The following is a 15,008-nucleotide window of genomic DNA, read 5'->3' as shown; positions in this document are numbered from 1 at the left end:
CTCCGGACGCGCAGGCTCAGTGGCCATGGCTCACGGGCCCAGCCGCTCCGCGGCATGTGGGATCTTCCCGGACCGGGGCACGAACCCGCGTCCCCTGCATCGGCAGGTGGACTCTCAACCACTGTGCCACCAGGGAAGCCCTCCCTAGACTTTTTGTATGCTTACATACGAATTAAAATATGTGCATGGAAACATAAACACATATATACTTTGCATTTTCAAGTTAGTATACTTCGCATTTCACTTAAGGGTGTATTTTCAAGTTAATATAGATCTTGTATACATTAAGTACGTTGATGACAGTTACCATTAGCATCTATACTAGTGCTTTTCACATAGTAAGTGCTCATTAAATATAGTATAGGCAAATATAAAATTCGGTAAGAAATTATATTGATAAGCATATGTGGAAACAGGCACTTTACACATTATAGATATGAATTCCAATCGTCCTCTTTTGAGGAAAATTTGGCAATCTCCATTAATACTTTAAATGTACACCCATACTTTTTTGACCCAGGAATATGCTGATAGGGATCCATGATACAGGCATTCTTAATGTGCACAAAAATTATGTTCAAGGATGCACATTAAAATATTATTCACAATAACAAAAAATTAGGGAAAAACCTAAGTATTCCCCAAAAGGAACTATTCAATTTAATTATGGTATGTTCATGCATTGGAATGCTTTGCATTCATTGGGAGAAAAACATCTAGCAAATCCAAATGTCCAGATATAGAATGCATTCTTTTTTTTTTTTTAATAAATTTATTTATTTTTGGCTGCGTTGGGTCTTTGTTGCTGTGCACGGGCTTTCTCTAGTTGTAGCGAGTTGGGGCTACTCTTCATTGCGGTGCGCGGGCTTCTCACTGCGGTGGATTCTCTTTTTGTGGAGCACAAGCTCTAGGTGTGCAGGCTTCAGTAGTTGTGGCATGCAGGCTCAGCAGTTGTGGCTCCTGGGCTCTAGAGCACAGGCTCAGTAGTTGTGGCACACGGGCTTAGTTGTTCCTTGGCATGTGGGATCTTCCCGGAACAGGGCTCAAACCCATGTCCCCTGCATTGGCAGGCAGATTCTTAACTACTGCGCCACCAGGGAAGTCCCTAGAATGCATTCTTAAGGGAAAAAACACTGTTAGAGAACAGTGTTTTTAGTATACTAGTATTGGTGAAAAGACAGTTGGGATATGGTAGTCATAAGTGTTCGAATGTAAAAAGACCATGTTGGGAAAAAAATCCAGAAATGGGTTCCTTGGTTGCCTTTGGGGACCTTGGAAACTAATGAAATATGATTAGAGTCCATGTTTTATCACTTCAGTTGGTCTCATGCCAACAAACTGCTTACTTTAATCTTTGATCTCTGATGGAGAGGAATTGTGGGCCTTTGGAGAGGTATGAAGGGAGATATACATTCAGGGTATTCTTTGGTTTCTGTATGAAGTTTTTTACAAGTATTGACAAGTCTTACCTAATTAAAAAAATATAATGTAATTTGATAGATTGGAGGGCATAGCCATCATTTTTTTGACAACTGGTCTCAGTAAAGAACATTTTGAATTCAAAGCTTTAAAACATTTTCCAGGTACTATTTGAGTTATGCACACATGTTGTAATGTGAGTTATGAGAGTAATATTTGAAGAAATTTTCCAGGATATATGTAGGACAATGAGAACTCTGCCAACTTATTTCTTCAAAATAGAGCATAATATAAAATGCAGTAAAATAGCAAGAAGAATGTTAAGAAGAATTTTGAAATTTCATCAAATTTCCTAATAGAATGAATCACTCAGCAAATAGTTTATAAAAATAAAAATATCATTTATTATCTTCTGTGTTCTAAGTGTTTTGCTAAAAACTTCACATGCATCATATTCTTTAATTTCTTCCATAATCCTGTGCTGTGTATATTGTTGTCTTCACTTCCCGAGTGAGGACACTGACATTCAGGGAGCTTGTATAACTTGCAAGTGACTTGAGCACAGGCCTGTCTGGCTTCAAGGCCCAGACCTTTTCCTGGATCAAGTTAGTTTCATAAAGGTTCAGTTTTGTCACCAACACCAAAGCTTTGTGTAAATTTTTATGATTTTTAAAACATTTAAGTTCATTGCCTGCTACTTTATATAGTATCATGATTGTAAAGTGTCTTTGAAGTAGGAATAAAAAATTCTCTTAGAAGTAGGAGACTATATAAGGAAATTTGGTATGATATATGTTTATGCTTGTATAATTATTGATTTCTAAAAATAGAACTACCATATGACCCAGCAATCCCACTACTGAGCATATACCCAGAGAGAACCATAATTCAAAAAGAGTCATGTACTACAATGTTCATTGCAGCACTATTTACAATAGCCAGGACATGGAAGCAACCTAAGTGTCCATCGACAGATGAATGGATAAAGAAGATGTGGCACATATATACAATGGAATATTACTCAGCCATAAAAAGAAACGAAATTGAGTTATTTGTAGTGAGGTGGATGGACCTAGAGTCTGTCATACAGAGTGCAGTAAGTCAGAAAGAGAAAAATAAATACCATATGCTAACACATATATATGGACTCTAAAAAAAAAAAAAAGGTTCTGAAGAACCTAGGGGCAGGACAGGAATAAAGATGCAGACATAGAGAATGGGCTTGAGGGCATGAGGAGGGGGAAGGGTAAGCTGGGACGAAGTGAGAGAATGGCATGGACATATATACACTACCCAATGTAGAATGGATGGCTGGTGGGAAGTAGCCGCATAGCACAGGGAGATCAGCTCGGTGCTTTGTGACCACTTAGAGGGGTGGGATAGGGAGGGTGGGAGGGAAATGCAAGAGGGAGGAGATATGGGGATGTATGTATATGTATAGCTGATTCACTTTGTTATAAAGCAGAGACCAACACAACATTGTAGAGCAATTATACTCCAATAAAGATGTTGAAAAAAAGTTGTTGATGGTATATCTTTTTATTTTTAGATATAGGATCCACCCTAGCGAGAATGGTGCTCAGATATCAGATGCAAAATGCTGTGGAAGAAGGAACAGCCTCAGGCAGCAATGGGAATTCTTCTGAAGAAATACTTGATAAATTTGATGAATGGACCTTCATTCCCGAGTCTTATGTTGACAGTGTGTTTGCTCAAAGTGATGACCTGGATAGTGAAGGTAATTATTACTAAACAATAGAGTCTGTTATGTTTTAAAACACTTACCCTCTGTCATTGAACTAGAAATTGAGACAAAAATCTGATTTACTTCATTTGGAAAATCTTGAGGAAAACTGTATTCATTAGTGGAAATAGTTAATGCTTACTATTACTTAACTACTACTTAAGGCAATGAAGAAAATGTATGTCTACACTTTTAAGTGTTATCATACTGCCCATAATCAGTGAGTGGTGGCTATTGCAGTGAAAACACTGACTCAGACTGAAATTGGATTCCATATTCCATCATTGACTAGATACTTTTGTGGTTTGTGTAAGCCCCTTATCTTTATTAAAGGCAGTGTTGCTAAACTTCCAGGATTATTCATAGGAATTTGGAAAAATGTATGTAAAGTGTCTGGGAGAGTGCTTGCAAATAGAAAGTGCTTAATAAAAAATATTTTTATCTTTATTAGAGTTAAAAATAATATTTTAATAACTTCTGAAATAACAAAAAAATAACATGGCAAGATATTAATGGCAGTGATTAAGGCTGACATTTAACATAATACAGTATGGTAAAAATGGAGTGAGGTGCTTTTTTATTAAAATAGTATGATTGAAAACTTTGGGTGATAGAATAAAGACATTTGAGAGGGCAAAAATAAGGGTTATTCCAAAATCTCATGTCTCAAGTCCAAGCAATTTTTAAAACCAACTTTACTGGGACTTCCCTGGTGGTGCAGTGGTTAAGAATCTGCCTGCCAATGCAGGGGACATGGGTTCGAGCCCTGGTGCAGGAAGATCCCACATGCCGCAGAGCAACCAATCCCGCATGCCACAATTACTGAGCCTGCGCTCTAGAGCCGGCAAGCCATAACTACTGTTCCCATGTGCCACAACTACTGAAGCCCATGCACCTAGAGCCTGTGCTCTGCAATAAGAGAAGCCACCGCAATGAGAAGCCAGTGCACCGCAACCAAGAGTAGCCCCTGCTCGCCGCAACTAGAGAAAGCCCACATCCAGCAATGAAGACCCAATGCAGCCAAAAATAAATAAATAAATAAACAAAACCCCCCCAACTTTATTGAGATATACTAATATACCCATTTTAAGTATATGTTTTCATTTATACATCCATGTAATCATCACCACTATTAAGTTATGCAACGTTTCTATCATCCAAAAAAGTCCCTTTATATGCCTCTTTACAAAAAACGTCCCCCCCTACCTTGTCCCTTGGCAACTGCTGATTTGCTTTCTGTCACAATAGATTAAATTAGTATTTTCTCAAGTTTCATATAAATAGGATACAGTATGTCCTTTTTTATATCTGGCTGTTTTCTGAAGTGGTTATACCATATCATACTCCCACTAGCAATGTATGAAAATTCTAGTTGCTCTGAATCCTCATTACACTATATCACTTAGTATCGTAAGTCAGTTTAATTTTAGCCATTCTAGTGAGGCTGTAGTCCTAGCTTATTTGGGTTTAATTTTCATTTCCCTGAAAACTATTGATATTGAGAATATTTTCATGTTCTTATTGGCCATTCATATATTGATATTTTCTTTGCAAAGTGTCTGTTCAAATCTTTGCTAACTTTTAATTGTGTTGTTGTCATGTTATTTTAAGAGTTCTTTTTATATTCTAAGTAGAAGTCCTTTGACAGATATATGAATTACAAATATTTTCTTTCATTTATAGCTTGTTTTTTCATTTATTAATGTTATTTTTCAAAGAGCAGAGGTCTTAAATTTTGAAAAGTGCAGTGTTTCAGTTTTTTCTTTTCTAGTTTGTGCTTTTTCTATCCCACTTAAGAAATCTTTTCCTATCTCAAATTTGTGAATATTTTCTCCTGTGTTTTCTCATAGAAGTGTTAAATTCTTAGCTTTTACATTTAGTTCTATAATCCATTTTAATTTTGGTATATAGTGTCAGTGAAGAATTGACATTTATTTTTTTCTACATAGATATCCAGTTGTTTTAACATCACTTGTTGAATATACTATATTTCCTCATTGAATTAATGGCATGTTTGTCCAATTTAACTGACCATATAGGTATGGTTCTATTTCTGCCTTCTTTTTTTTTTTTGTGGTATGCGGGCCTCCCTCTGCTGCGGCCTCTCCCGTTGCAGAGCACAGGCTCCGGATGCGCAGGCTCAGCGGCCATGGCTCACGGGCCCAGCCGCTCCGCGGCATGTGGGATCCTCCCAGACCGGGGCGCGAACCCGGTTCCCCTGCATCGGCAGGCGGACGCACAACCACTGCGCCACCAGGGAAGCCCCTCTGCCTTCTTTTTAAAAAAAATTAAAAAAAAATTTATTGGAGTATAGTTGATTTACAATGTTGTGTTAGTTTCAGGTGTACAGCAAGGTGAATCAGTTATACATATACATATATCCACTCTTTTTATAGATTCTTTTCCCATATAGGCCATTACAGAGTATTAAGTAGACATACCTGTGCTATACAGTAGGTTCTTATTAGCTGTCTATTTTATATATGTGTATATGTCAATACCAGTCTCCCAATTTATCCCTCCACTCCTTATCCCCTGGTAACCATAAGTTTGTTTTCCACATCTGTGACTCTACTTTTGTTTTGTAAATAAGTTCATTTGTACCCTTTTTTTAGATTCCACATATAAGTGATATCATCATATGATATTTGTCTTTCTGTGTCTGACTTATTTTACTCAGTACGACAATCTCTAGGTTCATCCATGTTGCTGCAAATGGCATTATTTTGTTCTTTTTTTTTAAGGCTGAGTAATATTCCATTGTATATGTGTACCACATCTTCTTTATCCATTCCTCTGTTGATGGACATTTAGGTTGCCTCCATGTCCTGGCTATTGTAAATAGTGCTGCAGTGAACATTGGGGTGTGCATGTATCTTTTCAAATTATGGTTTTCTCCAGGTATATGCCTAGGAGTGGGATTTTATTCTGTGCCATTGATTTAAATCTTTATCCTTATGCCAGTGCCATACTGTCTTGATTTACTTTAGCTTAATGAAATCTGGTAGTATAAGTTCTCTGGTGGTGTTCTTTTTCAAAATTTTTCTTATTATACTAGGTTGTTTGCATTTCCATATACATTTTGAATCAACTAATTAATTTTATGCTGGGATTTTTTATTAGAATTAAATCTATATATACATTTAATATAGAATTAATGTGTAAATAATATATTATTGTTATATAATATAGAAATAACATATACATAAAAATTTCTTTAGATTAAATCTAGAAATAAATTTGAGGGAACTGGTGTCTTAATAATGAGTCTTCTGACATATAAATGTAGTATTTATTTCCGTTTATTTGTCATTTAAATTTCTCCCACCAATGTTTTGTATTGCATGTTTTTTGATGCTATTGTGAATAGTATTGTTTTTGAATTCCAATTTCCAGTAGTTCATTCACTTCTGGTTTATAGAAATGCAGCTGATTTCTTTGTATGTTAATATATCCTGTGGGCTTGCAAAACTCATGAGTTCTAACAGCTTTTTGTTGACTCCACAGATTTTTCTATGTTCACAATAATGCCATTTGCTAATAAAGACAGATTTACTTCTTCCTTTTAAACTGTATACCTTTTTTCTTCTTTTTCTTTTTCATGTCTTATTACACTGGCTAGGACCTCCAGTACTATTCTGAATAGAAGTGGTAAGAGTAGGCATTGTTCCCTGGCTTCCAAACTTAGGGGGAAGACATTCAGTTGCTCATCATTAAGTATGATGTTATATGTAGTTTTTTTTTTGTTTTTTTTTAATAGATATCCTTCATCAGGTTTAGGAAACTTGTTTCTAGTAATTATTTGCTGAGACTTTTTATCATAATGGGTGTTGGAAAATACTTTTCTGCATCTGTTGAAATGGGCATATTTTCTCCCTTTATTCTGTTATTTAGTTAATTACATTGATTGATTTTCTAATGTTAAACCAAACTTGCTTTTCTGGGGTAAATCTTACTGGGTTATGGTGTATTATCCTTTTAATATATTATTTGATTTGATTTTCTAAAATTTTGTTAAGTATATTGCATCTATGAGGGATATTGTTCTGTAGTTTTGTTTTGTTGTAACTATGAGAGTATGCTAGTGTCTTGAAATGAATTGGAAAGTGCTCCTGACTCCACTGTTTTTTGAAAGAATTTGTGTAATAGAGGTCTTAAATGTTTAATAGGATTCGTGAGTAAAGCCTTGTAGGTTAGGAATAGTTTTTGGTGGGGGGGGGAGGCTTTTTAATTATAAATATAATAACTTTAATAAATTTATGGTTCTTTTGATTTTTCTGTTACTTCTTTTGTCAGTTTTTGTAATTTGAAATGTTCAAGGAATTTGTCCACTTTACATAAGTTGCCAAATTTATTTGTTTATTGTTATTTATAATAATTCTCTTATTGTCCTGTTAATGTTTATAAGATCATTAGTGATATCTGATCTTTAATTCTTGACATTGATATTTTTTGTCTTTCCTTTTTTTCCTTCATGAGTCTAGCTCAAGATTTATCAATTTTATCGATCTTTTCAAAGAATCAGGTTTTTGTTTCATTGACTTTCTGTATTGATTGTCCATTTTATTTTCATTGATTTTTTCTTTTTCTTTTCTTTCTTTTCTTTTTCTTTTTTTTTTACTTACTTAGATTTTATTTGACTCTTATTTTATAGATTCTTAACATGGAAGCTTAGAACACTGATTTTTAGAGCTTTCTAATTTTATAATATAAACATTTAAGACCATGCAGATCCTTCTGAGCACCATTTTAGATGCATCCCACAACTTTTATATATTCTGTTTACATTCACTTTTGAAATTTTCTAATTTCCTTTGTGATTTTTTGACTCATGAGTTATTTAGAGGAGTGTTGTTTATTTTCCAAATACTTGGACATTTTTCCACATAGCTTTCTCTTATTGGTTTCAAATTTCATTTTGTTGTGGTTAAAGAACCTACTCTGATTATTTCTGTCCTTTTACATTTATTGAGACATGCTTTGTGGACTACTGTGTGGTCTATCTTGGTGTATGTTTCATGTGCAATTAAAAAAATGTGTATTTGTTTGTTGTTGGGTGAAATTGGGTCAACTTGTTTGATAGTGTTTTTCAGGTCTTCTATATCTTTACTGATTTTTTTCTCTACTTGTTATATTTAAGAACGAAATGTTGAGATTGTAATTGTCAATTTGTTAATTCTCATTTTATCAGTTTATGCTTTGTGTATTTTGAAGCTCTGTTATTGGGTGCACATACATTAAATACTATAATTTTTTTTGGTGACTTAACCTCCTTATATTGATCCAAGTTTGCATCTAGTATCATTTCCTTCCTCCTGAAGAACTCCCTTTTGCATTTCTTCTAGTGCACAGCTATAGGAAATCCCTATGCAGATTACTGGAGGTCTTTTTCCATGACTATCTCCTGGAACTCCCAGCTAAGTTAGTCTCCATGAACACTGATCTCCATTTCCTCATCTCTGGAAAGCCATTGGGCTTTGTTTAAATTCCTTCTCATTGTGCCTATGGCCCTTAAATTGCCTCCAGGCAGAAAGCCAGGGTGATCATAAGGTTCACATAATTTGTTTCCCTTCTTTCAGGGACTACACAGTCCTGTACTCTCTGCAGCCCAATGTCTGAAACCAGTTGTTTAAAAAAAATTGTCCAATTTTCTAGTTGTTTGTTGTGGGGAGGTTAAGTTCAGTGTTTGTTACACCATTGTGGATGAAAGAAGAATTCTCTTTAAGTATTTTTAAATAAAGGAAAACATCAGAAATGCTAATGTAAAAATAATTGATTCTTGGATTTGTAAATTTTATAATTTGTTTTGACACAATTCTTTATGCTTCTGAGATAAAAAGTGATAGAATTTAAAATCTCATGAGTTCTTAAAAATGGCTCTACATTATTTATCCTTAAAATATGACTAATATTGATCCTTATTTTCTTGAAAATCCATAATTTTAGAAGTAATTCTCTTCTCTCTCAAAACAATATTGCCAACTAAACTCATTGTGTTTATTTTAATGTCATGTCATAAATGAAACTATAAAATATGTAATTCAAACAGAGATGTACTCAAAATTACTGAATGTTAAATAATTTAGTGTGATTCCAATATTTAAAACAAGATTTGAAAATTTTCTAAGCAAAATTCAGAGAAACAGAAAGGAATAACATTGATCAGATTTATGTATAAACCTTCTCTGCTTCCTGAACATGAATGTATTTATTGTAGCACTTGTAACTATTTTTTTACTTGGCTCTTTCCTGCTGTACTGTGAGCTCATATGAGGCCTGGATTATTTTTCCTGCTTATCTTTATCCTTCACTTACTCAGTGTCTAGTCTGTGACAGCCATTCAATAAATATTTGTGGATGAAGAATAATGTAGTTGAATTTGAAAATGACAAGCTTAGTTTATCATTTCTATTTTAAAGATGTTACAAAAGGAATTGGGCAATTTCCATTCATGAAAATGTTTAATGTTTGTGATTGAACTACTATGCTAGCATCTTATGATTAGGTCAGCTTTTCTTACTTGCCTTTATGTTATTGTTTAAAAATAGGAAGTGAAGGCTCATTTCTTGTGAAAAAGAAATCAAATTCAATTAACGTAGGAGAATTTTACCAAGATCCTGCCTTGCAGCATTGCTCACCAAATTTGCAAAGACATTCCAATTCACTGGTAAGTTATATTGTAAAAACTGCAGTTAAATATTGTATATTTTTTTGACATTCTGTCGATAACTGAAATTGTGTGCCAAAGCTAGGAGCTATTGGTGCAGAAATTCCCTAATGTGACAAAACTCTCTCTCTCTCTATATATATATACACGCGTGTGTGTGCGTGCATGTATGCTATTTTAAATTTACATTTGTAGACTTTTGAGCATGTTTGGGGCATATAGGTGCTCTGTACACTTTAAAATGGTTTTACTCTTTTTTCTTTTTAGAGCTTCATGTCTATGGAGCCCAGACTAGGTCTGTGTCTTATGGTATGTCTTGGTCCCATGAATACTTTAGCTAGTAATCTTATAGTGACTCCTAAAGAAACCAGATAGGAAAATGTTCTCTTTGCTCCAAAAAATGATGGTAATTTTATTATAAATATTTAATAGGGACCCATGTTTGATCATGAAGATTTACTGAAGAGAAAAAGAAAAATATTGACTTCAGATGATTCACTCAGTAAGTATTTGAAAGTAATAACAAGTAAATAGATATTTTGAGCAGAATACAGCACTTTGATACATTTCCTCTGATTATGCAAATTTTCTTGCTGCCAATTTCACATAACCTTCAAAATATATTTACCTAATGATTCCATAGACTGTAGAAAAATGAAATACAATTATAGATTTAAAAATTTAGCCTTTATGATGTTATACAGGCCACTTTTTATCCTTCCTACTGTGTTCCTGAAATGTAAATAATACCCTCACCAATGCCACTCTTGATGTTCTTCTTCAGGTCTGTTGTTTTTTTACACTACTTATACCACCTGATTAAATATTTATTATTTACTGTTTATCTCTGCCACTGTAATGTAAGTTCCATAGTTTGGTTTTCTGTTGAATTTCCAATGCCTTGAAGAGAGCCTGACAGTAGTAGGTGATCCATAAACGTTTACCATATGAACTTAAATTACTTGCTTACATTTCCATTGTTTGTTTGTTTTTGACAAAAGGAGCATCAAAATTCCAATCACATATGAGGCATTCAGAGAGCATTTCTTCGCTGGCTTCTGAGAGAGAATATATTACATCTTTAGACCTTTCAGCAAATGAACTAAGAGATATTGATGCCCTGAGCCAGAAATCCTGTATATGTGGTCATTTGGAGCATCTTGAAAAGCTGGAACTTCACCAGAATGCACTCACGAGCTTTCCACAACAACTATGTGAAGTAAGTTTAATTTATCCTTATAATTCTCAGGATATTTGAAGAGCTTTTACATTTATATCTAACTTGCATGCTTAAATCTTTAAAAGGAACGTTCTGTTTTTGTGTCATTGGACAATAATTCCCCCATTCTTCTGGTTGTCATACAAGTATCTTGGTCTGTGTGGTATTCCAGAAGCATCTTTGGGGGCAGGTAATGGAAATGGAAATGTGATTAAAAAGGAATTCGAGGTTCTGTCCTGATGCTACATGGTAAGTATTAAAGTCTAGCAAGGCTATATGTTGATTATGCCTTCAATTATTTAATTCTAGTAGGACAACTTAAACTGTTTAAATTAGGTTAGACCTGGTTTGGCGGTCCTGGCTCTGCTCAGCTACCAACTGTGTGACAATAAGAACATATTACTCCGACTGCTGTAGACCCTAATTTTCTTATCTGCAAAATACAGAGGCTCAACCAAACTATCCATAAGGCATTAAATGAGTTTTAAAATTATATGCAGCTTAAAAATTAATTTTTATGCTCAAAGTTCCTATTTCATAAAAATTAAAGTATAAAATAGTCTGCTGATAGAGTAGTCCTCTGACTATTGACTTTGTTCATTCTTTTTTTATGTACTATAGATCAGAAGTCAAAGAAGATATATGGACAAAACGATCTTAATACAAACGTTTAAATTTTTAAACAAATTCTTAAACTGAACTGCAAAGTATGAAAAAGAATTATACCTGTTTTTTTTTTTTTTTTTTTTTGTGGTATGCGGGCCTCCCTCTGCTGCGGCCTATCCTGTTGCAGAGCACAGGCTCCGGACGAGCAGGCTCAGCGGCCATGGCCCACGGGCCCAGCCGCTCCGCGGCATGTTGGATCCTCCCAGACCGGGGCGCGAACCCGGTTCCCCTGCATCGGCAGGCGGACGCGCAACCACTGCGCCACCAGGGAAGCCCTATACCTGTTTTTTAAAAGCTAGTTTTGTTGCAAGTACATTTCCCTTTTTCTAATTTAAAAAATTTACCATAATTTTGACATATTTTAAGAGCAACATTGCATGATTTTTAAATATATTTAAGTGGTATCTTTCGCCTAAAGTTTGTATATCTGGGGAGAGAGAAGAAAAAAAAGGTGATCCCTAACCCTACCCCAATGTCTAAAATATATCCCCACTCTATCCTCCTCTTTACCTGACTAAATCCCCCAAGTCACAAGGGCCTCATTTTTTTTTTTAACATCTTTATTGGAGTATAATGGCTTTAAAATGGTGTGTTAGTTTCTGCTTTATAACAAAGTGGATCAGCTATACATATACATATATATCTCCTCCCTCTTGTGTCTCCCTCCCAAGCTCCCTACCCCACCCCTCTAGGTGGTCACGAAGCTCCCAGCTGATCTCCTTGTGCTATGCGGCTGCTTCCCACTAGCTATCTGTTTTACATTTGATGGTGTATATATGTCGATGCCACTATCTCACTTCGTCCGAGCTTACCCTTCCCCGTCCCCGTGTCCTCAAGTCCATTCTCTACGTCTGTGTCTTTATTCCTGTTCTGCCCCTAGGTTCTTCAGAACCATTTTCTTTTCTCTTTTCTTTTTAGATTCCATATATATGTGTTAGCATACAGTATTTGTTTTTGTCTTTCTGACTTACTTCACCCTGTATGACAGACTCTAAGTCCATCCACCTCACTACGAATAACTCAAATTTGTTTCTTTTTATGGCTGAGTAATAGTCCATTGTATATATGTGCCATGTCTACTTTATCCATTTATCTTCTTTATTGATGGACACTTAGGTTGCTTCCATGTCCTGGCTATTGTAAATAGTGCTGCAAGGAACATAGTGGTACATGACTCTTTTTGAATTCTGGTTTTCTCAGGGTATATGCCCAGTAGTGGGATTGCTGGGTCGTCTGGTAGTTCTATTTGTAGTTTTTTAAGGAAACTCCATACTGTTCTCCATAGTGGCTCTATCAATTAACATTCCCACCAACAGTGCAAGAGGGTTCCCTTTTCTCCACACCCTCTCCAGCATTTATTGTTTGTAGAATTTTTTTTAACATCTTTATTGGAGTATAACTGTTTTACAATAGTGTGTTAGTTTCTCTTCTGACTTACTTCACTCTGTCTGACAGACTCCAGGTCTATCCACCTCATTACACATAACTCAGTTTCATATCCTTTTATGGCTGAGTAATATTCCATTGTATATATGTGCCACATCTTCTTTATCCATTCATCTGTTGATGGACACTTAGGTTGCTTCCATGTCCTGGCTATCGTAAATAGAGCTGCAATGAACATTTTGGTACATGACTCTTTTTGAATTATGGTTTTCTCAGGGTATATGCCCAGTAGTGGGATTGCGGGGTCGTATGGTAGTTCTATTTGTAGTTTTTTAAGGAACCTCCATACTGTTCTCCATAGTGGCTGTATCAATTTACATTCCCACCCGCAGTGAAAGAGGGTTCCCTTTTCTCCAACCCTCTCCAGAATTTATTGTTTCTAGAGTTTTTGATGATGGCCAGTCTGACCAATGTGAGATGATATCTCATTGTAGCTTTGATTTGCATTTATCTAATGATTAATGATGTTGAGCATTCTTTCATGTGTTTGTTGGCGATCTGTATATCTTCTTTGGAGAAATGTCTATTTAGTTCTTCTGCCCATTTTTGGATTGGGTTGTTTGTTTTTTTGTTATTGAGCTGCAAGAGTTGCTTATAAATTTTGGATATTAATCCTTTGTCAGTTGCTTCGTTTGCAAATATTTTCTCCCATTCTGAGGGTTGTCTTTTGGTCTTGTTTATGGTATCCTTTGCTGTGCAAAAGCTTTTAAGTTTCATTAGGTCCCATTTGTTTATTTTTGTTTTTATTTCCATTTCTCTAGGAGATGGGTCAAAAAGGATCTTGCTGTGATTTATGTCATAGAGTGTTCTGCCTATGTTTTCCTCTAAGAGTGTGATAGTGTCTGGCCTTACATTTAGGTCTTTAACCCATTTTGAGTTTATTCTTGTGTGTGGGGTTAGGGAGTGTTCTAATTTCCTACTTTTACATGTAGCTGTCCAGTTTTCCCAGAACCACTTATTGAAGAGGCTATCTTTTCTCCACTGTATATCCTTCCCTCCTTTATCAAAGATAAGGTGACCATATGTGTGTGGGTTTATCTCTGGGATTTCTATCCTGTTCCATTGATCTGTATTTCTGTTTTTGTGCCAGTACCATACTGTCTTGATTACTGTAGCCTTGTAGTATAATCTGAAGTCAGGGAGCCTGATTCCTCCAGCTCCATTTTTCGTTCTCAAGACTGCTTTGGCTATTCGGGGTCTTTTGTGTTTCCATACAAATTGTGAAATTTTTTTTCCTAGTTCTGTAAAAAATGCCAGTGGTAGTTTGATAGGGATTGCATTGAATCTGTAGATTGCTTTGGGTAGTAGAGTCATTTTCACAATGTTGATTCTTCCAATCCAAGAACATGGTATATCTCTCCATCGATGTGTATCATCTTTAATTTCTTTCATCAGTGTCTTATAATTTTCTGCATACAGGTCTTTTGTCTCCTTAAGTAGGTTTATTCCTAGATATTTTATTCTTTTTGTTGCAATGGTAAATGGGAGTGTTTTCTTAATTTCACTCTCAGATTTTTCATCATTAGTGTATAAGAATGCCAGAGATTTCTGTGCATTAATTTTGTATCCTGCTACTTTACCAAATTCATTGATTAGCTCTAGTAGTTTCCTGGTAGCCTCCTTAGGATTCTCTATGTATAGTATCATGTCATCTGCAAACAGTGACAGCTTTACTTCTTCTTTTCCTATTTGGATTCCTTTTATTTCTTTTTCTTCTCTGATTGCTGTGGCTAGAACTTCCAAAACTATGTTGAATAAGAGTGGTGAGAGTGGGCAACCTTGTCTTGTTCCTGATCTTAGTGGAAATGCTTTCAGTTTTTCACCATTGAGAACAATGCTGGCTGTAG

At 35.3% G+C, this 15,008-nt stretch overlaps 1 protein-coding gene across 7 annotated transcripts in view; it reads left to right on the top strand.

Moving 5' to 3' along the window:
- The window catches only part of LRRK2 (leucine rich repeat kinase 2), a 172,505-nt gene that overhangs the window by 65,377 nt on the left and 92,120 nt on the right, over nucleotides 1–15,008 (top strand). For 5 of the 7 annotated variants that reach the window (XR_008617710.1, XM_055085694.1, XM_055085696.1 and 2 more), the window contains exons 17-21: nucleotides 2,969–3,157; nucleotides 9,712–9,830; nucleotides 10,098–10,139; nucleotides 10,263–10,332; nucleotides 10,832–11,049. Coding sequence is in view for 6 of the 7 variants with exons in the window: in XM_055085694.1 (XP_054941669.1) it covers nucleotides 2,969–3,157; nucleotides 9,712–9,830; nucleotides 10,098–10,139; nucleotides 10,263–10,332; nucleotides 10,832–11,049 (638 nt within the window). In the remaining variant the exon portion in view is untranslated. The remainder of the gene's footprint in view (nucleotides 1–2,968; nucleotides 3,158–9,711; nucleotides 9,831–10,097; nucleotides 10,140–10,262; nucleotides 10,333–10,831; nucleotides 11,050–15,008) is intronic. The other 2 variants (XM_024122804.3, XM_024122803.3) reach the window with 1 other exon arrangement.

Source organism: Physeter macrocephalus, chromosome 6 (assembly GCF_002837175.3).
Source record: "Physeter macrocephalus isolate SW-GA chromosome 6, ASM283717v5, whole genome shotgun sequence".
Classification (NCBI taxonomy): Eukaryota; Metazoa; Chordata; class Mammalia; order Artiodactyla; family Physeteridae; genus Physeter; species Physeter macrocephalus.
The sequence above is the reverse complement of the archived record's forward strand: the minus strand, read 5'-3'. Positions and strand labels throughout refer to the sequence as shown.